The sequence below is a fragment of the Mesoplodon densirostris genome, chromosome X, assembly GCF_025265405.1.
Source record: "Mesoplodon densirostris isolate mMesDen1 chromosome X, mMesDen1 primary haplotype, whole genome shotgun sequence".
In the NCBI taxonomy this organism is placed as follows: domain Eukaryota; kingdom Metazoa; phylum Chordata; class Mammalia; order Artiodactyla; family Ziphiidae; genus Mesoplodon; species Mesoplodon densirostris.
This window is the reverse complement of record NC_082681.1, coordinates 137,932,301-137,955,665: the sequence shown is the minus strand read 5'-3', so window position 1 is coordinate 137,955,665 and position 23,365 is coordinate 137,932,301. Positions and strand designations below refer to the sequence as shown.

The 23,365-nt window shown below is 58.9% G+C and overlaps 1 protein-coding gene across 4 annotated transcripts in view; it reads right to left on the bottom strand.

Moving 5' to 3' along the window:
* PPP2R3B (protein phosphatase 2 regulatory subunit B''beta) overlaps positions 1-23,365 on the bottom strand; it is a 53,961-nt gene that overhangs the window by 3,175 nt on the left and 27,421 nt on the right. For 2 of the 4 annotated variants that reach the window (XM_060087396.1, XM_060087395.1), the window contains 10 exons: positions 11,308-11,411; positions 10,966-11,068; positions 10,142-10,216; positions 8,592-8,678; positions 7,360-7,516; positions 3,152-3,200; positions 2,519-2,608; positions 1,865-2,040; positions 1,128-1,246; positions 803-909 (listed from right to left, as the gene is read on the bottom strand). In XM_060087396.1, the coding sequence (XP_059943379.1) occupies positions 803-909; positions 1,128-1,246; positions 1,865-2,040; positions 2,519-2,608; positions 3,152-3,200; positions 7,360-7,516; positions 8,592-8,678; positions 10,142-10,216; positions 10,966-11,068; positions 11,308-11,411 (1,067 nt within the window). Of the gene's footprint in view, positions 1-802; positions 910-1,127; positions 1,247-1,864; positions 2,041-2,518; positions 2,609-3,151; positions 3,201-7,359; positions 7,517-8,591; positions 8,679-10,141; positions 10,217-10,965; positions 11,069-11,307; positions 11,412-19,406; positions 19,497-23,365 lie in introns of all 4 variants that reach the window. The other 2 variants (XM_060087394.1, XM_060087397.1) reach the window with 2 other exon arrangements.

Genomic DNA, 23,365 nt, shown 5'->3' with positions numbered 1-23,365 from the left:
GCATGCTCACCCTCCTGCCCACTCTGAGCCCCCTCGGGGCGGGAGTCTGAGGACCCCTAGGCAGGCAGCACTGCTGGCAGCAAACTGAAGCCCCCCCAGAGGCGGAGGGTGACCCTCAGGCCCCGGGCTCCACCACACGAGCAGCTGTGCCAACCCCGGCCCCGGTGCCGAGCAGCCACGCCAGGGGAAGAGGCAGGTCGGGAGGCTCTGGGCGGGACTGGCAGGGGTCCGAGCCCGCCAGGGACCCAGGCGTGAACACTGGACCCCAACCCTCCTCTACCGCAAGGCTGCTTTTAAACCTGAGGACCAAGGCCCTGGGGGAGACGCCCAGTCCCCGGCCCCGCCCCCCTCACCTGTCCACACCCGTCAGCCACGGAGGAGGAGCATCGTCAGCAGACGTGCCCACTGAGCTACAGCCACGCTCCCCGACGGGAGACTCCACAAGGGGCCGCCCCTCCGCAGGGGTGGGGTCTGCGCCCCTCCAGCCGTCTGCCGGTCCCAGCGCCAGAGGGCGGAGGGAGCTCGGGAGACGGGGCCCTGGAGGAGCCCATGGGAGCCGGGGAAGGGACTGCCTCAGCAGGAAGCCCTCCCGGGCTCAGGGCGGCGTGAGGCCGGGCGGTGGGGTCGGGGGCTGAGGGCCCGGCTTCCGTGGGTGTCTGCCCTCGGGGCGGGGAGGCGGCAGGTGGAGCAGAGCAGGCGTCTCTTGCCTGCGGCCTCAGGCCCTGGGCCGGCGGGCTCCTCGGGCTGTGACACGGGGCGAGCGTCCCCGCGTCCCGGGCCCCCGTCCCCGCCGCACCCTTACCCGTCCTCCCAGGGCTCCCCCACGGCCTCCTCAGCCACCAGGATGTCGTACTCCTCAGCGGCGTACCTCTCCCAGTCGGACAGCTCGGGGCCCTCGCTCTCGCTGTCCTGCGGGAAGCATGCGCGTCGTGTCACACGGTGGGGGGGACCCCGAGGTGCCTCCATGCGCCCCCCCCGCCCCGCCGCGCCCCCCCTGCCCCCACGCCCCCACCATGAGCCCTGCGCCCCTCCACGCCCCACGCCCCCACCATGCGCCCCGCGTCCCTCCACGCCCCCACCACGCCCCTCCACGCCCCCACCATGCACCCCCCCGCACCTCCCCTCACCCTGAACAGCGAGATCTGCTCCCTCTGCTCGTGGTCCAGGTACTTCTCGATGTTGAAGAAGGTGTCGAAGAAGACGCTGGCCAGCTTGCACCTCTTCAGGTCGTGAAGCGTGATCCTCCCTGCGGGCAAGGGCGGCACGTGAGCACACGCAGCTCCCACGCACGCCCAGGAACCACGTCCCCTCCGTGCGTGCGTGCGTAATGACACGCTTTAGGACACGGCACCCCCTACCGCGACGGGCCACGGGTGTGGGCAGAGCCCAACGCAGTGAGGGCCGCCCGCGAGTCACCTGAGGGCGGGACCCAAGCTGCCCTGGACCTGCGGACACGGGGCAGGAAGGCCCAGGCCACCATGGCCCCGGGTGACGACACCTGAGACCAGGGTCCAGGACATGGACGCACGACACCGACTGAGGCGGGTGGCTTCGGGCAGACCCTCCCTTTGATGCTGGAAGGTGTCCTGGGCGCCCCTGGATGGACGCACCTGGCGGGCTCCCGGCTCCCACACCCACGACACACACCCCGGGGGCCCCAGCACAGGGCCGGACGAGGGGGAGCCGAGGGCGGGGGGCCTCTGCAGTGCCCACACTGGGGTTCCAGGCTTGGCCTCCCCACGTGGGCCCTGAAGGAGCACAGGCACAGGGCCATGGGGTCGGGGGACCACCTTACCAACCCCCAAGGACCCACTCCCCCTGGGGTGCCCCTGTCTCACTGGGGGACCCCGCCCCCAGGCACTACCTTCGCTCTGGGGCTTCACCAGGTCCAGCATCTGGCACAGGCAGTCCTCAAAGGGCAGGGCCTCGATGGCCATGCTGTCCAGCCGGCGGCACTGCTCCTCATAGAAGTATTCCAGCTCGAACATGGACAGCACCCCGTCCCCATCCAGGTCCATGCAGCGGAACCAGTACTCAATGCTGTGACACCGGGCCACGGTCAGCATGGACGCCCAGGACGGACCCCACCACCTGGGGACGCCTCCCCCAGTGCGAGCCCCGCGTGGGACAGACACCACCACCCGGGGACGCCTTCCCCAGTGGGACCCCGCCTGGGACAGGCGCCACCACCCGGGGACCCCCCCCCCAGTGCGAGGCCCTCCTGGGACAGGCGCCACCAGCCGGGGACCCCCCCCCAGCGCGAGCCCCTCCTGGGACAGGCGCCACCACCCGGGGACCCCTCCCCCAGTGCGAGCCCCTCCTGGGACAGGCGCCACCACCCGGGGACCCCCCCCCAGTGCGAGCCCCTCCTGGGACAGGCGCCACCAGCCGGGGACCCCCCCCCAGCGTGAGCCCAGGTGGATCATGGGGCGGGGGCGCCCTGGCTCAGGGGTGAGCTCTAGCCCCTGCTTCTAAGGGTTCCAGCAAGTGGAGCGGAGGGCAGCTGCCAGACACTCACCTGGTCGGGGTTTTCTTGTCTTCCTCAGAGATCAGGAACCAGACAAAGTCAGCGTAGCTTATTTTTCCTTCTTTCTGCACTTTTTTCCCTCTGGATTCAGGGCCGGAATCGAGAGACAAAGACTGCGTCAGGGAGCAGCAGCCTGAGGCGGGGACCCGCCCACCTTCCCCGGGGCGCAGGGAACCCTGCGTCTGGCCCAGGCCTGTACCCTTGGCTCCTACTCGGGACAAGGCCTGAGACAGACCACGTGACCCCGAGGAGGGTCCCTGGGGCCCAGCTCGGGCAGGAGCAGCCGCCACGGGCACAGCCGCCTCACAGCCACTGGTGCAGGGGCCTGTGTCCCCGGACTCACGACCTCGTGGCAGAGGCGTGTATGCGTCCCAAGTTACGACCCCGTGTGACGATGGCGTGCCCCTTACATGTGACCTCATGTGGCTGGCATGTGTCCCCCGACTCGTGACCTCGTGTGACAAAGGTGTGTACGCGTGTCCCTAACTCACGACCTCCTGTGACGATGGCACGCACTCCCAGAGCACGGCCACCTCACATCAGGAGCGAATGAGCCAGAGCCGGATGTGCGTGTGCAACGTCAGCCCAAACCCTGGCGAGCCCCGCTGGGCGGCTGGGACGCACCGCGTCACGGCTCCGGAGAAGATCCTGTCGATCATCTTGGTGGATATGGCTGCAAAAGAGGACGCAGGCCGTGAGCCCCGCACGCTGCTCCTGGCCCAACGTCGCGGCCCTGCAGATGGCTGGGCGGGGCCCAAGCCCAGTCAGGGGAACCCTCGGGACCAAATCTCCTGCTCCAGGCCTCCCTCGGGCGCTGCCCGGCGCGTTCCAGTCCAGGACCTGAGCCCAGAGCAAAGCCGGAGTGAAGAGCTGGCCCAGGGGCCCCAAGACAGAGCAGCCGGTAAAGGCAGGACGCGCACGTTCACCCTCTCAGAGGCTCTGCTTCCAAACACTGTTTGTTGTGATCAGCACACAAGTGCGTCCAACCCCCAGGCAACTAAGAGGATGAAAGAGTGAAAGACATCAAATTAGTCGGCTGGGGCTGCCATAACGAAGCACCGCAGACGGGGCGGCTTAAACAGCACACGTTATGTCTCCTCCATCCCGGAGGCTGGAGTCTGAGATCCCGGTGTGGGCAGGGCTGGTCCCTCCCGAGGACTCTCTCCTGGGCGTGTAGACGGCCGTCTCCGCCCTGTGTCCTCACGTGGTCGTCCCTCTGTGTGTGTCTGTGTCCTGATCTCCTCTTCTTATAAGGACACCAGTCCTCTGGGATCAGGACCCACCCTAGTGACCTCACTGTACCTTCGTCCCCTCTTTTTTTTTTTTTTTTTGCTGTACGCGGGCCTCTCACCGTTGTGGCCTCCCCCATTGCGGAGCACAGGCTCCGGACGCACAGGCCCAGCGGCCATGGCTCACGGGCCCAGCCTCTCCGCGGCATGTGGGATCTTCCCAGACCGGGGCACGAACCCGTATCCCCTGCATCGGCAGGCGGACTCTCAACCACTGCGCCACCAGGGAAGCCCCCTTCGTCCCCTCTTTAAAGGACCCATCTCCAAATACAGTCACATCCTGAGGTCCCGGGGGTCAGGGCTTCATCGTGTAAATTTTGGGGACACTTTGCAGCCCATATCCAAGATCTATAACCACGAAAATGGAGAAATAAAGACAAAGTGTCTTTTCCCCCAAGTCATCCTGCCTCAATGAAAGTCACCTCTAATGGGAAATGACTGGATGGTGTCAGAGGCTGAACAGTGTTTCTCAGAGAGACGTCCACGTCCTCACTCCTGGGCTTTGAACGGGACCTTATATGGAAACAGGGTCTCTGCAGATGTGAGGCAGTGAAGGGTCTGAGATGAGGTCCTCCTGGAGGAGGGTGGCCCTACATCCAATGACAGGGTCCTTCTAAGACACGGAAGAGGAGAGACCCAGACACAGAGGAGAAGCCCCGTGAAGACAAGAGGCAGAGATGGGAGGGAGGCGGCTCCAAGCCCAGGGACGCCTGGAGCCCCCAGAAGCTGGAAGAGGCGGGAAGGACCCTGCCCTGGAGCCTCTGGAGGGACCACAGCCCTGGGACACCCTGACCTCAGACGTCTGGTCCCCAGGCTGGGGGAGGATGGATTTTAAGCCCCTGATTTGCGCTCATCCGATACAGCCGCCTCAGGAATCCCCTCCTGGAAGACAGTCCTTCATAAATGCGTTGATTTTGGACCTCTGGCCTCAGAACTGGGAGGATGATTTCCTGTTCTTTGAGGGTCCGCCCCCCCCGCCCGCCATGACGACAGCCCCAGGGACCTGCACAGCTGACTCACTCACCGCCACGACCGGCAATCTGGGAGCAGAGCCCGCTCGTCCGTGGGACCCGCGACAGGTCAGCCCTGCCTCTCCGCCCACCCCTCCCCATGACGTAAGGGGGAGCCCCGCCGCCTCTCACGCAGGACCTGGCAGGCCAGGAACCAGCAGGTGGAAGGGGGGGGGACGCGTCACGGCGCTCACGTCCACAGCTGGGGGGCTGTGCCCGAAGCCACCCAGTGTCCTGTGCTGGCCGCAAGACCACGGTCCCCACAGTTGGTCGTGTCTCGAGGCCACGACGCCACCAGCCCTGCCTGGTGACAAAGCCCCGACACCGGCCCCACGAGATGCCCTGACGTGAGACCTCGACGGGGTGGACACAGGGACACGGGGATGTGGGCCCCAGGAGAGGGTCGTGGGGACGGGCGGGGACAGGTGACCCCCAATCTGGGGAACCACGTGCCGGCCACCACGGGTCTGTGCCTGGAGCTATTCCCGAGATCACAGAGGGAGTTGGAGTTGAGACCAGGCGTCGAATTTAGGGACGGAGTTGAGACAGACCCACGTCCGCTCAGGCGTCCACAAGCCAGCGTTCACGGCACCCTCGCGAGGCCAGTCTGAGAGATACAGCAAGCAGACGGTGCCCTGGGGAGCTCACATCAGGGGACCATCCAGGCCCCATCGACCACAGATGAAACACACGCCCGGAGAATCAGAAATTCGGGCGTGTGTGTGGGTACGTGAAAAATCCGTTACGTGAAAACGTGCAGTCTTAAGAAAACTGTTTCTAAAACTAAGAACCCACGGCACACTTAAATTCTGGCCCACTCTGTGCACCCTGAGCATGTGACTTCTTGTCACAGGAGGTGGGAGGTGATCATTTTCTCTTATCACAGAAGCGTTTACACCGGATCCCCCCGCTGCTCCTGAGCTGTGCGCAGGCCACAGTTCACCTTCTCAAGCCTCTGTGACGAGAACGCACGGAAGCTCAGCCAAACCCAGAAGCCAGAAGTGAAACCTCTCAGGGAACCGCGTCTCTGCTCCGCCGTTCCGGGCCCTCAGAACGGCTCCTGGAGGCCGCCGCCGCCGTCCCACCCACTGCAGCCCAAGTGGCCCCGAGCTGGAATTTGGCCTCGGGACGGTGCCCAGAGCCATCCACGCAGACAGGGCACCATCCACTCCGCGGACAGGCCGCTCGAGGCCCCAACACAGAGCAGGAAGCCGCGGGGGGAGGGAGGGAGGGAGGGGGGGAACGCTGCCCCACCTGCAGAACAGGTGTTTGCTCAGCTACAGGAACAGGTGCTGGGAGCTCAGGGCGGCACCCAGACTGGCCCACGCCAGGGCTCATCAGGAGACCTGGCGTGAAATGACGGGTGGGGTGGCCCCCAAATACCTGAGGACAAATGGAGGGGAGGTGGGGCGGGGAGAGCCGGGGGATGGACGGATGCGGCCCGTGTGGGGCAGCCGCTACCTCTGCTCAGGACGGGGGCTCCACGCCCCCCAGAGAGCGCCTCCACCAACGGCAGGACCTGTGCGTCCCAGTCCCCGCAGGTCCTGTGCTGTGTCCCGTGCCCGCCCCGGTCCCTGTGGGTCCTGTGCTGTGTCCCGTGCCCGCCCCGTTCCCCGTGTGTCCTGTGCTGCGTCCCGTGTCCGCCCCGGTCCCCATGTGTCCCGTGCTGTGTCCCATGTCTGCCCCATTCCCCATGCATCCTGTGCCGTGTCCGGTGTCCATCCCGGTCCCCGTGGGTCCTGTGCTGTGTACCGTGTCCGCCCCGTTCCCCATGCATCCCGTGCTCTGTCCCGTGTCAGCCCCGTTCCACATGTGTCCTGTGCTGTGTCCGGTGTCTGTACCGGTCCCCATGCGTCCTGTGCCGTGTCCCGTGTCTGCCCCATGCCCCACGCGTCCTGTACTGTGTCCCGTGCTGTGTCCCGGTCCCCATGTGTCCCATGCTGTGTCCCGTGTCTGCCCCATTCCCCATGCATCCCGTGCAGTGTCCAGTGTCCGTCCCAGTCCCCGTGGGTCTTCTGCTGTGTCCCGTGTCCGCCCCGGTCCCCACGCGTCCCGTGCTCTGTCCCGTCTCTGCCCCATTCCACGTGTCCTGTGCCGTGTCTGGTGTCCGTCCCGGTCCCCAGGGTCCTGTGCCGTGTCCCATGTCCGCCCCAGTCCCCATGCGTCCTGTGGCGTTTCCCGTGTCCGCCCCGGTCCCCAGGGTTCTGTGCCGTGTCCCGTGTCCGCCCCAGTCCCCAGGGTCCTGTGCCGTGTCCCGTGTCCGCCCCGTTCCCCATGCGTCCTGTGCCGTGTCCCATGTCTGCCCCGTTCCCCATGCGTCCTGTGCCGTGTCCCGTGTCCGCCCCGGCCCCCAGGGTCCTGTGCTGTGTCCCTGTCCCCCGTGTGTCCTGCAGGAGGACACCAGAGGCAGTACAAGGTTCAGGCCTCGAGGGTCAGGGAAGGCAGCCATGCTGGTCTCCCTGGAGACGCAGGAGCCCAAGGGCAGCGCCCGCCCCAGTGCTGTGTCCCTGCTGCCCGCAGGCCACGTCCTCACCGTGGTCATTGTGCCGGGCCAGGTCCTGCGCGTCAATGAGCAGGTCGTGGTCCGTGTCCAGCTCCCAGAACTTGCAGTAGATGACATAGAAGTGCTCGTAGGAGAAGAACTCCGTCAGCTGGTTGATGTCCACCTCATCTTCCAGGAGCGCCACGTTCTGCCACGACAAACCCAGAAAACCGCTGCCAGGCACCCCCGGCTGCAGCGTGGGGACGGGCCTCCCGCAGGTGGGAGCCCCCCCAGGAGACTCACGTCATGAGGGCGGAGGGTCAGAGCTGGTGGAGACCTGCTTGAGGGCTGGGAGCCCAGCACCCAGGTCGGGGTGCACCTGGTCAGGGCCGCGAGACTGCACCACGGAGCAGCCCAAGCACGTTTGCTCCCGTGGCCGGGGGCTCCTGACGCGAGCGGGTCGGCCCCGCCCTTGCTGTCACGCACAGGTCCACAGAACCCCGGGTGCACCCGCTCCCCAGAGGGCGGGGCCGTGCCTCCAGGATGGACGAGGGCAAAGGAAGGGCACACGACGAACGGAAGAAGAAAAAGCGTGGGCGGGTGGATAAGTGAGAGGCAGGACAATGAACGGATGACGGACGAGTCGGGGGGTGAGGGGTGGATGACGGTGGAGGGCTGGAAGGTGGGTGGGGTGACGACGACAGGTGGGCAGGTGAACGGGGTGACCGCTGGGAAGCTGGGTGCTGGGTGGGTGGAGGGAGGGGGAGGGAGGCTGGGAGGGCGGACAGACGGATGACCCAGGGTTGGTGTAGCGATGGGTTATGGTGGTGGGGGACGGATGCAGGGACAGGCGATAGGGTCGGGGAGGAGTGGGTAATGGCCGGGCGGGGGGACAAGAAGGAAGGTGGACGACGGGTGGGTGGACTGCGTGGGAGGAACAGGTGATGCGTCAGTCGATGGAGGGACGGGTGACAGGCTGGTGGGTGCAGGGAGACACGACGGGTGGGCGGACCGACGGACGACGTGTATGTGGGTAAAGAATGCGCTGCTGGCGTGTGGGTGGAGAAATGGATGGCGCTGGGGAAGGGAGGGAGGGGGTCCAGGTGGGGTAATGAGGACGGCTGGGTAGACGAGTGGGGTGACCGCTGCCAGGCTGGGGGAGGGATGGGGCATTGATGGGGGGACGGGTGCGGCGGGGTGGATGGGTCGCGGTGGAAACTGGGGAGGATGAGTGGGCGGCGCATGCAGGAGGCCCCGTGTCCCCTCGGCCAGCCGCCACACACCTGCAGGAACGTGCTCCTCCGGAGCTCTGCGCACGTGATCCTCCCGGACCAAGACCTGTTGACCGTGTAGAAGATCCTCTGTATGACCTGTAGGAGGAGGCCCGTCGGCTAAGCACTGGGACGCTGGGGGCTGGGGGCCCCGCACGTGACTGTGCAGCAACCCCACGTGTGGTCCTGTCGGTACCCGGCCTGGGACCTCGCCTACGAGCTCCTGCCTGGCCTCACCAGGAGCTCCGCACCCTGGACCGCAGGGCCCCGTGTCGCCGGCAGAGGGCGACCGCCCCGCACATCATCAGACGGGGGTGGTGGGGGGAGCAGTCCCGCCTCCAGCTGCAGGGAGGACACAGGCGGCAGGAGAAGCGGACCCGCTGCCACGTGCGGGGGGACGTCCGGGTGAGACGGCCGCCCCTGAGCTGGGACGGCGTGGGCACGGAGTTCCTGCGTGGCTGGGAGCCCGTCTTACACTGCGGGTGGTTTGAGAGACTGCCCCCAACGCTTCCACGGACACTCAACTGACCACTGAGTGAAAAACGTTAACGTAAGGCCAGAGAGTGCCCCTGCGCCCTGCACAGTGAGGCCCACCTTGGCCACGGGGCTCAGCTCCGCTCCCAGGTGGGGATGTCCCCACCTGTGATACCCCTCGCCTGTCCCTGTCACGGGCCGTCCCTTCACCTGCCCTCCTCCCGGGGCATCCCCGCCAACCTGTCCTCGTCCGAGACATCCCCTCCCCCGCTCCCTGCTGGAGGCTGTCCCCTCCCCCCGGACGTGCCCTGCCTTGTCCTGTCTGCACAGGGAGGTCAGGGCATGGGAACGGAGCACCTGGAGCACAGCCCCGTTCCCACGCTGCGCTCCCTGCCGCCGCTGGAATGAGGCACGGCTCCGGGGACCGCTCCTCAGCCACGAGCCCTCAGGGCGACGCGGACCGGTGAGGGGGCGGAACGAGGCCTGGGGAGCCGCGGGCACGCGGACTGCCACGTCCGCTCCGCGCCGCACGACAAGCGCGCCCCCGGCCGGCGTGCCACGGGGCCGCCGCGCCGCCCGCCTCCACCTACAGCCAGAGGGCGTCCTCCCCACCCCGTGACCCCAGACCGGGGCGGGGGCTGGGCCACGGGGTCCTCGTGTCCCCGAGCCAGGCCGGCACCCCGCCTGCAGCGCTCAGAGCGCCGCGCTCCAACTCGCTGGGAGTGCTTGCCTGTACCCGAGGAGACCGGGCCCTCAGGAGGAGGGTCCCGGGCGTCCTCTGAGGCCCCTCCTGCCCAGAGAGGGAGACCGCTGGGTCTCTGGACGTCCCCTCACCTGCCCCGCCCTGTCTGACCCCGGGGCACGCGGCCAGGACCACCCAGGCTCTCGCTGAGTGCGCCCAGCTGGGGACCCAGGAGGGATACACAACCCGCCCGCGCCCGAGGCCCACACCCGCTTCCTGGTGAGAAAGCGGGCCGTAAAGGGCCATGGGTCCAGGGGCTGGGTGTCCATTCCCTCACGGTGGGCCTGGAGCCCGGGCCTCAGGCGCCCACGGAAGCCACAGGGGCAGCGGACGTGCTCGTACTCACTGTGGTGATGTAGCGGGAGTGGAACTCTGACGCTTCCTTCAGGAATGCCAAGCCCGGGTGGGTGTTCACCACGTCCTGCACACGGGGGACAGGACACGGCCCTGGGATGTGCCGCCAGGCCCAGGGATAAGAACGCACGTGTCCACCACCAACATCCAGCTTCACACATCCAGCCACAGAGCCGCTCACGCGTCACCCCAAACATACGGTTACATGAAATCACATCAAATTAACGGATCACACAGAATCATCTGGGCCACGAGCTAAGGAAGCACGTCACCTCTCGCGGCCAAGGGTAATAATCTGACACGTGGAAATGTATAAAAGACCACCGTGGAAGTCCATCCCGGATTCTGAAAAAGAAACCTTGCGATATCCTCACTCAGCAGACCACTGCAGTCCCAGGAACCCTTTAAGTCTCTTCCATTCAAATGGTTTTGGTAACTTTGGTTACTCCGTGTTCACGGGAAACACGCGGGTAACCGGGGACCGCCTTCGATTCCCCTCTACAGGATGTAACACAGAGCGCTAAACAAAACCGTGTTTACAGGAACCAGAACGGCATTTGGAAACAAGCGTTCTGCAAACCGCGACCGGCCGGGGTGCCCGGCGCCCCGAAGGTGCTAAGCCCTGTCCAGCTCCACGCTCCGCAGGCTCAGGTGTGGAGCTGTCCACGCCGTCCTGCCTCTCACGTGGGTTTGGAGGGGCTGCATGGAGCCAGCTTCGGAGGAGCCCGCCCGCCCGCCCGCCCCTGGGGTACAGACACTGGGGCGCTCCTGCGAGGAGGGGGTGAGGGCGTGTGCGGCGGGGAGGCAGGGCCGCACCTGCAAGAAGGGGACGAAGTCCTCCTGCGCCAGGGAGTTGCCGCCGGGGCTCGTGAGCAGGTGGACGAACTTGGCCGCGTCATCGTGACAGCTCTGGAGCATCCTGGGCGACAGAGAGCACCCTGGCTGCACCCCGCGCGCGCGTCCACAGGCCCCTCCCCAGACTCCGGGGTCGGGTGCTCCGTGAGGACGGGCACAGACGGATGGGGCCCCGCAAGGGACACGACGGCCGTGCCGGGCACCCCTGGACATCCGTCTCAGTCCCTTACTGTCCCGGCCGCAGGAGCACCGGCCAGTGGAGGCAGAGGCACGGCCGGGCCACCATCCCGCCCCGGGACTCACTTTCTCCACATGGCGACGAACTTGTGCACGGAGACGGAGCCCGTGCGCTCTCCCCCGGCGCCGCAGAAGAGCGGCCCCTTCCAGTAGAGCGGGCAGCCGCAGGCCTGCGGGGGGCAGGGGGGACGACACAGGGTTAGCGCGCCCTGGGACCCCGGCTGCCCGAGCCCCCGAGGCGGCCGGGCGCGCACCGCGTGCAGACAGCCCTACCGCGCAGCCCAGCGCCTGCGCCAGCCGCAGGGGCCTCGGGGGGAGGAGCAGCCTCTCCCAGTGGACACTCCGGAGACGCTGACGGAAACGGCGCTCCCGAGTACGGGGCACAAACCACCCGCCCCAACTGGTGGCGGCTCGTTAGCAGCTGTACAGAGGCAACGAGCACATCCCCAGCCCTGAACGTGCAGCACCTCCGATGATGCGTCAGGACGGCGTAAACGACAGAGCAGGTCAGGAGACGCTCGGGGTGCGACAAGGCCGAGGCTGCGGCCCGGGCACATCTCGGGGGTCGGGGCGACCGCAGGGCCGTCAGCGCAGGTGCTGACCGGGAAGCAGGCGGGAAACCTGCGCTCTGAGCTTCCCTCCCGAAGACGCAGAAGAAGGGCGGAAACAACGAAGGCTGAGAGAAGAGACAGAGAGGGCGGATCCGCGACAGAGAAAAGCCAGCACGGCCGAGCCAGCTCTGCGGAAAGCCTGTACGCAGGCAACAGCCCTCAGCGACACTCCTGCAGGAGCAGAAAAAGGAGGCGCGCGCTCTGCACGTCAGCGGTCACTGCAGAGCCCACCAGCGCCGCGCAGACAGGCAGTGGACACTCCCAGCAGTGGAGGCCGGGCAACGCGACAACTGCAGGCGAACGGGCGGACTCCTGACTAGCGAACGTGTCTAACCAGAACTGACAACGGACATCCAGACGGTTCTACATTTCAAGAGAGCGAACCCGTGGCTTAAAACCTTCCCACTAAGAAAATCCCGGGCCCAGCTTTAGGGAAGAAATCACGTGGATGTACCCACACTCTTCCAGAGAATGGAAACAAGGGACGTCTCCCAACTCCTGTTACGAGGCTGCACGTCCTGGACCCGGACACCTGTGAAGGGAGATCAGGCGCCCTCAGCTCCCAGGAACAGAGACGCCAACATCCCACACAAATCCAGGCCGGCAAATCGAATCCAGCAGTAAAAAAAAAAAAAAGAAAAATCACAGTGAAACAAACAACAGGCCAGGAAACTTAAGAACAGGAGGGAACACAGCACTGTAATTGGGGGTGTACACAGGAGCCCACGGCTCGCATCTGCACGTGGGGAAGCGCGCAGGCCAGCTCTGCCCTGAGCTGGAACGGGACAGGCTCCACCAGCAGAGATGGAGGAGGGGACGCTCGGGGCAGAGACAAAGGGGAAACTGGTAATTCAAAAACACGTGACGGTAGGGAGAATTCCGAAAGGGTTACGAAATACCAGAATGACACTAAGTCCCCTACACACGAACGAGTTCCATCCCGAGAGCACGTTCCGAAGTCCAGTTTGTCCGTAAGTCCAACAAAGTCAGCCTAGGTACCCAACTAACACAATCGGCTGCATAGTACTGAACTGTAACAGGTTTCTAATGCTTTCCATGCAAATGATACATTAAAAACAAACACAAAAGATGAAAAAAACATTTTTACAGTCCCTTGAAAAGTACAGTAGTGCAGTACAACAGCTGGCACATGGGGGCTGGCATCGAGGGAAAAGGCCAGAAGGGTTACTGCCTGGAGGAGGGGGAGGAGGTGGGAGATGGTAGAGCTGAAGGGTCGCCAGCAGTACCCGGCGGAGGGCCAGCTGCAGTGCCACTCGCACTCGTGCCTGACGCTGACAGCAAGCCCGTTTGCATCTCGAAACGTTCCCAACTTGAAGGTTGTGTACGTAGGGGACTCACGTGTAACAGAAAACCAGCAAAGCTGAGGGATCCCAGGACAATGTACAAAAATCAATTATATTTCCACACACTGGCAACAAGCAATTAGAAAATAAAAAATGTTAACAGTGCCGTCCATGAAAAGCATAAAAAACATCAACCTACAGGTAAACGTAACTGAAAGTGCGAGATCTCTACAAAGGGAACGAGAAAGCGTGGCTGGGAGAAATCAAAGACCCCCCAAATGGAGGGACAGACCATACAGATTCCTGGACTGGACACTTAATGCTGCTGACACATTTTGGACCGGAGACGTTATTACAGGAACAGGCGTTAGTTTCTGCAAAAATCCCCCAGTCAATAATGTGTTAAAATGTCAACTGTTCCCCCAGATGACCCACAGATTCAACGCAAAGCCAATGCACACCCAGCAAGGTGTGTTTTGCAGAAATCAACCAGCTCATTCAAAGCCCACATGCAAACGCACACGACTGTCAAGCCTTCCGTGCAGTCACAGCAGTGAGGCTGTGCATCAGGGCAAAGAGGAAGTGACCAGTTTAGGGTCAGACCCCCACGTGCCACCCACCAACTCAGTACACAGACAAAGCTGGCGGCAGCTCAGAGGGAACGAGTGTCTCTAGTGAGAGCCCAGCTGGTCAGCGGGGCAACTCTACAAAACCATGAGGGAGGGATCCCAGCCCCAAGCGTGGACGGTGAAACTCCAGAAGGAAATGTAGGAGATCGTCCCGATGCTGGAGAAGCAAAAGTTCCCTAAACGTGACTCAAACACCAAAACTCTGAAAGAGAAGGTGGGTGAACTGAACCGCTTCCCCACCAGAACTCCGGGGCAGAGGTCGCCGAGAGCATAAAAACAAGCCGCAGACCAGGAAAACGTTCGCAGGGCATTATCCTGACAAAGAGGTCACACACAGACTTTAAAGCAAAGGTACAGGAAAAAAGGCAAAGGGCCCAAGAGAGCGACAGGCCCTGCAGGGAAAAGGGTGTGAACACGGCCAGGACTCCGGAGGGAGAGGCAGAGGAAAGGCGCAAACCGGGTCCCCACAGAAGCCCACACGGGCGATGGCGCTCACAGGACCCGGGTCACGGGCATCGCCCGCAGGTAGGGGAGCTGCCGGCAGATGGTCTGGCAGGACGCACCGCCCGACCCGAGCACCGGCCATGCACGCCCGTGGCCAGGGGCCGCCCTGGGGGAGACCACCGGAGTCCGCTCCTGCCCACTGCGCCAGGCCCAGAACGTACCGGCGCCTTATCCTCGGAGCCCCAGGAGGGAGCAGCCCAGCTGCGCGGGAGCCGTGCGTGTGGACGCTCTGTGGCTTCGCGCACACGCTGGGGTGGGGACCACGGGGTGAGGTTCGGGCACAGTGCAGGCTGAAAGGCCTCTGCTCCGTGCAGGTGGGCGCGCGTCCTCGGGCGATGGGCAGCAGAGGCCTCCTGCCAGGGATGCTGGCGCCAGGGCCCCAAGGGGGCTGCGTGAGCCGGGGCGTGGAGGACACTGGCCGCTCCCCGGGGCGGGAGGCCGCAGGCGGCAGGGACAGGGGAGCCAGGGGCCTCGGGCATCTCGCCTGGGGTGCTCGTGCGGACACGTGAGAGCTCGCTGGGCAGACTTGGGCGACGGCACCGTCCCGTCCCACGGCCGTGCGTCCGTCCACCGCATGGCAGTAGTGTGCCCTTGCCCGTGGGGTGACGCCTGCATTCCCGTCCCCAGACGAGTGGCGCCTGCACTTCCAGGGCCACCCCCCCACCACAGGCAGCTGCAGAGTCCATCCTAACGCTGTCACTGTGACCTCTGTCTGCTACCTCTCAGGACCGTCTACAAACATTCTAAGGGAATGGGAAACACCAACTCTGAAATCCAGAGATACGAAGAAACGCGTTTAAAAATACGGTAAAATGTCACCCTAAAAGGAAAAACACACGACATGGTAAGGTTTTACAGGTTTGTAACGTCTATCTAGTGTACGTGATGGGAGACCCGGGCAAACGTCGAGGCCCGTGTCACCCCGTCAGGAGCAGTCCTGCGGTGACCCCGATCCCCGCCCTCACGCCCCTTATGGCACCCCCCGACGCCTGCGCACACACAGAGCTCTCCGTCCGTCCACACAGCCTGTCCCGAACACGGCAGCATCTGGCTGGGGCCTGGGGTCTGGCTCTTCTCACGTGGCACAGGGCATCTGACGTCCACCCGTGCGGGACTCTGCATGTGGACCGTGAGCAGGTGCACGCTCGCCTTTGCCCGGTTCCCCCTACGGGGCTCCTGACCGCGTGGGATCCCCTCAGAGAGGCAGTCCCAGAGCAGCTGTGCTCCCGCCACGAACACCTGGTGCTGGGAGCGTCTTCTGCTCTGATATTTGGCCTCTGCCCCCGGCTCCTGACACGGAGCCCCAGGTCCCTTGGAAGCTCCTGGGGGACGGGAGCCTGTCTGGCCGTGGGCGGGGCTGTCCTTGCAGAGCTCTCGCCATGGCTCCTGAGCCAGAACTGTCTGCCCCCGGCATTCTCTGCAGAGGCGGAGGGAAGCCTCGATCATGCGCACGGGGTGAAGCCTCTGAAAGCCCCCCTAAGGGAGCGGGTGCGGGGGCCTTCCAAGTTAGGGAACGAATCCACCGCACCAGGACAGAGGTGCACCCCAACTCCACCAGGACAGACTGCTGCACTGGGGACCCCCGACGCCTCTTCACCAGGCTGCTCACCTGCACCCCTCAACATACCCTTTATAAGGATCCCTTTATAGTGAACTGGTGTTTCCCTGAGTCCTGTGGGCTGCTGAGCAAACTGCGGAACTCAAGGGGGAGTCGTGGGAACCCCCGGAATCCAGAGCCGGTCAGACGGACACACAGGTGACAGCCTCGGACTCGGGCCTGGCGTGTGCAATGAGGGCGGCCCTGTGGGTTCAGCAACCCCCGTGCTAACTCCAGGCCGAAGGGCTCAGAACTGGACGGACTGCAGGACGCCCAGATCAAAGCCCACGCGTGTGCTGACAGAGGCCTCCGTGCGCAGGGAAAGGAAGTGGAGACTGTCCTTCTCACGGATCAGCCGTTTGCCCCTCTCTGTGTTCAGAGAAGCGGGTCCACTGATTGCGGGCGCGCAGGCTCCCGAGAAACACGTCTCGGCAAGAACAAGAGTTGTGTTGCGATGACGGGAGAGAAGACGGGGTGTGAGGATGGAGCTGATCTGGGGACAAGAGGTCCTCACACGACACAGCCGCCCACAGAGGCACAAAGGCCACGGCCCCCAGCCCACAGCTCCCCGGGGAGACCCCGCAGCCACTCAGCATCAGGAGCAGCACCCTCTCCCGTAAGCGACGGAACAGGCAGAAGCTGCCGAAACGCCGGGACCTGGACACGCTCGGAACCCAGGGAGCAAACCGACACTCAAGGGCTGGAGGACCTTCAAGTGCACGTCTACCAAGACGACCACCCTCAGCCCAGAAAACACGTCTCAGTACATCTGGAAGCCCTGAGACCAGAGCACCCCTGCCCACGACAGAATGAAACTGGAAATCAGTAACCAAAACATGTCTAAACAAGCTGCAGGAGTTGAAAATCAAAACAACGAAATTCTAAATAACACATCGGCCAAAGGAGAAGTTACAAGACAAACACAAATGTAGTTTGCACTGAATGAGAAGGAAAAAAAAAAACACGAGAAAACCCCAAAACCAACACATCAGTAGCGTGTGGGATGTCGGTCAAGCAGCACCGGAAGGAAGTTCACAGCATTGAGTGCTTGCGTGAGCAAAGCAGAAAGGCTGAGTGGACAAAGCTGCCTCGTAAGAAACCGCAAGGAGAACACTTAGCCCTAATGTGAGCAGAAGAGAGGAAACAATAAAGACGGGAAATCGATGCGATAGGACATCATTACAAAAAAGTTAGCGAAACTAAAAGCTAGTTCTCAGAAAAGATCAGGAAAATAAAAAACTTCGGGCCCAACTGACTGAGGATAAAGACAGAGAACACAAATGCCAACATCACAAGTGGCAGAGGGAGGTCAGTACAGGCCCTAAACGTGTGGAATCTCATCAACAACGTGCGCCAATAAATTCACCAAGTCATGGGAGCTGGGCACACACTTGAAAGACGGGAACTACCCCATCAAATGCAATGTCCACAACCTTCCCAGGGAGAGAATGTCCAGCCCCAATGCTTCACTGTGAATTCTGCCAACGTTTAACGTAGAACACCAGCCCAGTTCTAAACACGCGGCTCCAGAAAAGAGGGCAATAGCCCAACCAATTCTGTGAGGCCAGGCCACCCTGCTACCGAACCAGAGAACTCACTAGACAAGGCATCTTCAGATGGGAGTTTTTCCTGAGCCAGGATTTAAACCCTAACAAGACACAAGCAATCAGAATCCAAAAGCACGTAAGGAGGAAGAGACAGGATTTATGATGAAATGGGATTCATCCAAAGACGCAAGACAGGTTGAGGGAAGAAGAAAAACCACAGGAGCAACTCAATACGTGCAGAAAGGCACTGGGCAAATTTCAACACGCCTTCAAGATTTTACACAGTAAAAGGGCTCTCAGCAAACTAGGTTCCTCAACCTGATACAGGACACAGGAGCAGCTGCAGCTCCCACGCTGCGTCTGCAGGGAGCGACACGCCCTGAGGCCGGGGGTTGAGGGCTATGCTGCTCCCACACCCCGAGTCAACGTCCTAATGGAGGCCCAGCCAGCACAGTGAACAAGGCAAGAAAGAGGATACAAGACACGCAGATTACAGAGGAAACGGGGACACTCTCTTTATCTGTAGAGCACCTGATCCTCTATTAGAAACTCCTAAGGAACCTGGAGAAACTGACCTGATGAGTATGTTTCGTCCAAAGTCAACACACAAAAACCAACAGTAGTTCTGTACCCTTCCAGGAACAGCCATAAACTGAAGTAAAATAACGCTACTGACAGGATCATCAGATATGAAACACTGGCTTGTGCCCAAGTATTCATACATTTGATGAAAGATGAACATGACAAAACGGTACTGAGAGAAATTAACGATGACTTAAAGTCTGAGAAATGTCAGGGTCATAACCCAGCAGACTCGATGTTGGAAAGGCGTGGACTGTCCCCAAATTCACCCACACACTCAAACGATCACAACCCGAATCCCAGCAGGCTTCTTTCGCAGACGTGGGGAAGGTGATTCTGAAGTTCATGTGGGAATGCAGAGACACGAGAACACTCTCAGCACTTGAGGATCAGAGAGAAGCCGGAAAATCAGCCCTGCCTGAAATGAACACAGCAGTGAAGCTACAGCAGCAGGTCCAGTGCTGTCCTGCTGTGACAGACAACCCGTCACCGACACCCAAGAGCGTCCAGGGACAGACTCACGTACAGCGATTCCTGTCGGAAGGAGGTGCCGAGGCAAGTCAGCAGGAGGACGAGGTGCCCAACGAGCGGGTCTGGGGCCACTGGACTCCGTGTGCACAGATGCACCTTCCCTCCTACCCCACGTGTGCCAGTACCCAGCTCAGAGTGGAGCAGAGACCTGAAGCGAAGAGGTACCCGAATTGGCCTTGAGAAGAAAGCACAAGAGAAAAATCCTACTGGCCTTGGATTTGCCAACACTTCCCACCAAGGATAGAGATGCATAAACCAAGTAGGGAAAAAATCTGAAAACTGGACACAATCAAAATGCAAAACGTTTGCAATTCCAAAGACTGTTACGACAGCAGAAAGACAAGTGAACATGGGGAGAAAACGTCTGCTACACAGCACCTCTGACGAGGGCTTGTATCCAGAATGCATGCAAAGCACATATAACTCAATAGTAAGAAAACGCCAGATTTTTAAATGGGCAAATCATCTGAACAGGCATGTCATCAAAGAAGACATTCAATGATAAATGGGCACATTTAAAAGATGCTCACCCAGTACTGTCAGTCATTAGAAATGTGCAAATTACAACAAGTTATCTCCATATACCCAAGAGGATAGAGCTGTGGTCTGAATGTTTGTGTCCGCCCCCCACCGCCCCTGCAAAGTTCTTATGTTGAAACTTAACCCCCGAGGTGATGGTGTCAGGAGGTGGAGGCTTTGGGAGGTGAGGAGGTCATGAGGGTGGTGCCCTATGAACGGGATTAGTGTCCTTAGCAAAGGGACTCCAGAGAGCTCCCTCACCACTTCCTCCGTGCGAGGGCACAGCGAGAAACTTCTGTACCCCAGAGGACAGCCCTCACCAGAACCAGCCCTGCTGACACCTTGATCTCAGACGTCCAGCCTCCAGAACTATGAGGAGTAAACTTCTGTTGTTTATAAGCCACCCGGTCTGCAGGATTTGGTACATCAGCCTGAAACAAGACAAATGGCTACAATTAAAGAGAGAGAAAAGCAAGCGTGCTGAGGATGTGGAGCGACGGAAACCCACACGTGCTGCTGGGGATGCAAGACGGCGCAGCTGCCGTGGAAATCAGCTGGGTTGTCCCTCGGTAAGTCAAACACAGAATTACCATATGACCCAGCAATTCCACTCCTAGGTATGTGTACACACACACACACCACTGCCCACCCCCTCCCCATAGCCAAAAGAACTGAAAACGGGACCTCACACAAACACTCATACTCAAAAGTTCACAGTAGCACTGCTCACAGCAGCCAAAAGGTGAAAACCACCAAACGCCCATCTATGGATGACGGAATAAGCAGAATGGGGTCCAAGCACCTAATGGAATATGACCCAGCCATGAAAAGGAGTGAAGCTCTGACACAGGCTACCACACGGATGCACCTTGAGGACATGATGCCAAGTAAAGGAAGGAAGTCAGACACAGGACAATTAGTGTATGGCTCCATCAATATGAAATATTTAGAACAGGCAAATCCACCGAGACAAGAAGCAGATGAGTGGTGTCAGGGGCTGGGGGAGGGGGAAGGCCGTGACTGCCAAGGGGCCCAGAGCTGCTTTTGGGGTGATGAGAGTGTTCTGGAACTAGACAGTGGTAAGGGTCATGCAACACTGTGTATGTAATAAGGGCCTCTAAATTTTAGATTTTAGAATGGCTAACATGCCGATAGATTTTTATGTGAATTTTACCACAATTAAAAAAAATAAGTACCTACTCTGTGATTCTGTTTACATGAAGTTCTAGGAAACTCCACTCCATAGTGACAGAAAGTAGACCAGTGGGGGCCTGGGGCTGGGCCAGGATGGACTGGAAAGAAGCCAAGTTTGGGGGATGCTGGAAATGCTTCTCATCTCAATTGTCTGCCTAGCTTCATGGGGATTCACACACATCAAAGCTCACTAAATGGTACACAGTAAACATCTACTGTTTACCTCACATCAGTTATACCTCAAGAGAGCTGCCAAAAAAAGAAAAAGATGCTGATGAGAAACAAACACATAACCAGGGATTGAACATAATCATTAGGGAAATGAGACACGAAGCCACAGTAAGTGACCTCTGCACAGGCACCAGCTCGGCTAAAGTTAAAAAGCGTCAACACCAAGTGCTGACAGCTTACAGAGCAACTGGCGTCTCACACACTGCTGGCTGGACACACATAACGGACAGTCACACTGGAAGACAGTTTTACAGTTTCTTATAAAATTAAAGATATAGTCACCAGATGACCAAGCAATTCAACTCTGTAGCATTTCTTACCTCAGAGAACTTGCAAAGGTGTTGCACAAATCCTGTGTACAGACATACACAACAGCTTTATTCATGAGACAAAACTGGGAACAACCTTTCATCCACCAGTAAACAGATACACCAAGGGACATGCGTGCACAGAATGCTACTCAGCAGTAAATGCTAAGGACAAACATTGACGATTAGGCTGGGTGAAAGAGGCCAGAAAAACCCAAGACAACCCACCACATGATCCCATTCATGTGAAATTCTAGAAAAGGCAAAACAACAGCACCATACGGCCAGGGAGTGAGGGTGAGGTAGGCCAGGACCTGGGACCCTTTGCTGCAGGGCTTGCACATGGACAAATGTCTCCTCCAGCAAAGAAACTACAAGGGACTAAAAATAACTGCACACACGTGCAGCTGGGGCAAATTATGAACAAGACACAAGAAAGTCAGAACCTAACTGTCACTCCTGCGGTGCCAGGAGCAAAAGCAGGGTCCTGCACCCATGATCCCTGTACACGGCACCACCAAAGGGGTGGGCAGATGCCCAAGCCACTCCCTCTGGCCCAACCCACTGATCAAGGAGTCCAAGGGACGTCCCTGGGAATTAGTGTTCCCTACCTTGCCGGTGATGTGGATCCACAGGGGTGAACATTTATCAAATTCCGTCAAACTGTATACTTAGAACTGGGGAGTCTAACTCTGTGTCAATTATATCTCAAAAAAGCTGACTGAAAAATAACTGTTCAATTCAAGAAGCTGGAAAAAAGTGACAATAGAAAAAATGTAAGAAAGTAACAAAAATAAAAGCAGAGGTTCATGAAGGAGATGAACAAAAAATTATTCAATGAAGCTGACAGATTCTTATCTGAAAAAATATAAATTAACCTCTAGCATGACTAGTCAAAAGGAATCAGAGATAAATAACCCTACAAAGACAAAGGGTCAAATGTTCAGATTTGATGTTCTTGGATTGAAAGAATCGATGCTGCCAAAATGAATATACTACCCAAGGCAATCTACAGATTCAATGCAAACCCTATCAATTTACCAATGGCATTTTTTCGTAGAACTAGAAGAAAAAAATTTTAAATTTATATGGAAACACAAAGACCCCCAAATAACCAAAGCAATCTTGAGAAAGAAAAACAGAGCTGGAGGAATCAGGCTCCCTGGCTTTGGACTACACTACAAAGCTACAGTAATCATAACAGTATGGTCCTGGCATAAAAACAGACACACGATTCAATGGAACAGAATAGAAAGCCCAGAGACAAACCCATGCACCTATGGTCAATTAACCTATGACAAAGGAGGCAAGAATATACAATGGAGAAAAGACAGTCTCTTCAATAAGTGGTGCTGGGAAAGCTGGACAGCTACATGTAAAAGAAATAAATTAGAACACTGTGTAATACCATACACAAAAAAAGCTCAAAATGGATGAAAGACCTAAATGTAAGACCGGATATTATAAAACTCTTAGAGGAAAACAAAGACAGCCACTCTGGCATAAATCACAGCAGTATCTTTTTGGACCTAGCTCCCAGAGTAATGAAAATAAAAACAAAAATAAACAAATGGGACCTAATTAAACTTACAAGCTTTTGCATAGCAAAGGAAACCATCAAAACAAAACAAAAAGACAACACACAGAGTGGGAGAAAACATTTGCAAACGAAGCAACTGACAAAGGATTTATCTCCAAAATATACAAACAGCTCATGCAGCTCAGTATGAAAGAAAACAACGCAATTGAAAACTGGGCAGAAGACCTAAATAGACACTTCTCCGTAGAAGACATACAAATGGACAAAAAGCACATGAAAAGATGCTCAACATCGATAACTATCAGAGAAATGTAAATCAAAACTACAACGAGGTATCACCTCACACTGGTCAGAATGGCAATTGTTAAAAAATGTACAAACAATAAATGCTGGAGAGGGTGTGGAGGAAAGGGAACCCTCCTACACTACTAGTGGGAATGAAAGTTGGTGCAGCCACTGTGGAGAACAGTGTGGAGGTTCCTCAGAAACCTAAAAACAGAGTTGCCATGTGATCCAGCTAACCCACTCCAGGGCATATATCCAAAGAAAACCACAATTTGAAAAGATAAACGCACCCCAATGTTCATTACAGCACTATTTACAATAGCCAAGATATGGAAGCAACCTAAACGTCCATCAACAGGTGAACGGATAAAGATGTGGCACATATATACAATGGAATATTACTCAGCCATCAAAGAGAATGAAATAATGCCATTTGCAGCAACATGGATGGACCTAGAAATGATCATACTAAGTGAAGTAAGTGAGACAGAGAAAGACAAATACCATATGATATCACTTATATGTGGAATCTAAAAAAATGATACAAATGAACTTATTAACAAAACAGAAACAGACTCACAGACTTAGAAAACAAACTTATGGCTACCAAAGGGGAAAGGCAACGGGGAGGGATAAATTAGGGGTTTGGAGTTAACCTATACACCCTACTACATACAAGACAGATAATCAACAAGGACATACTGTATAGCACAGGGAACTCTACTGAATATTGTGTAATAAC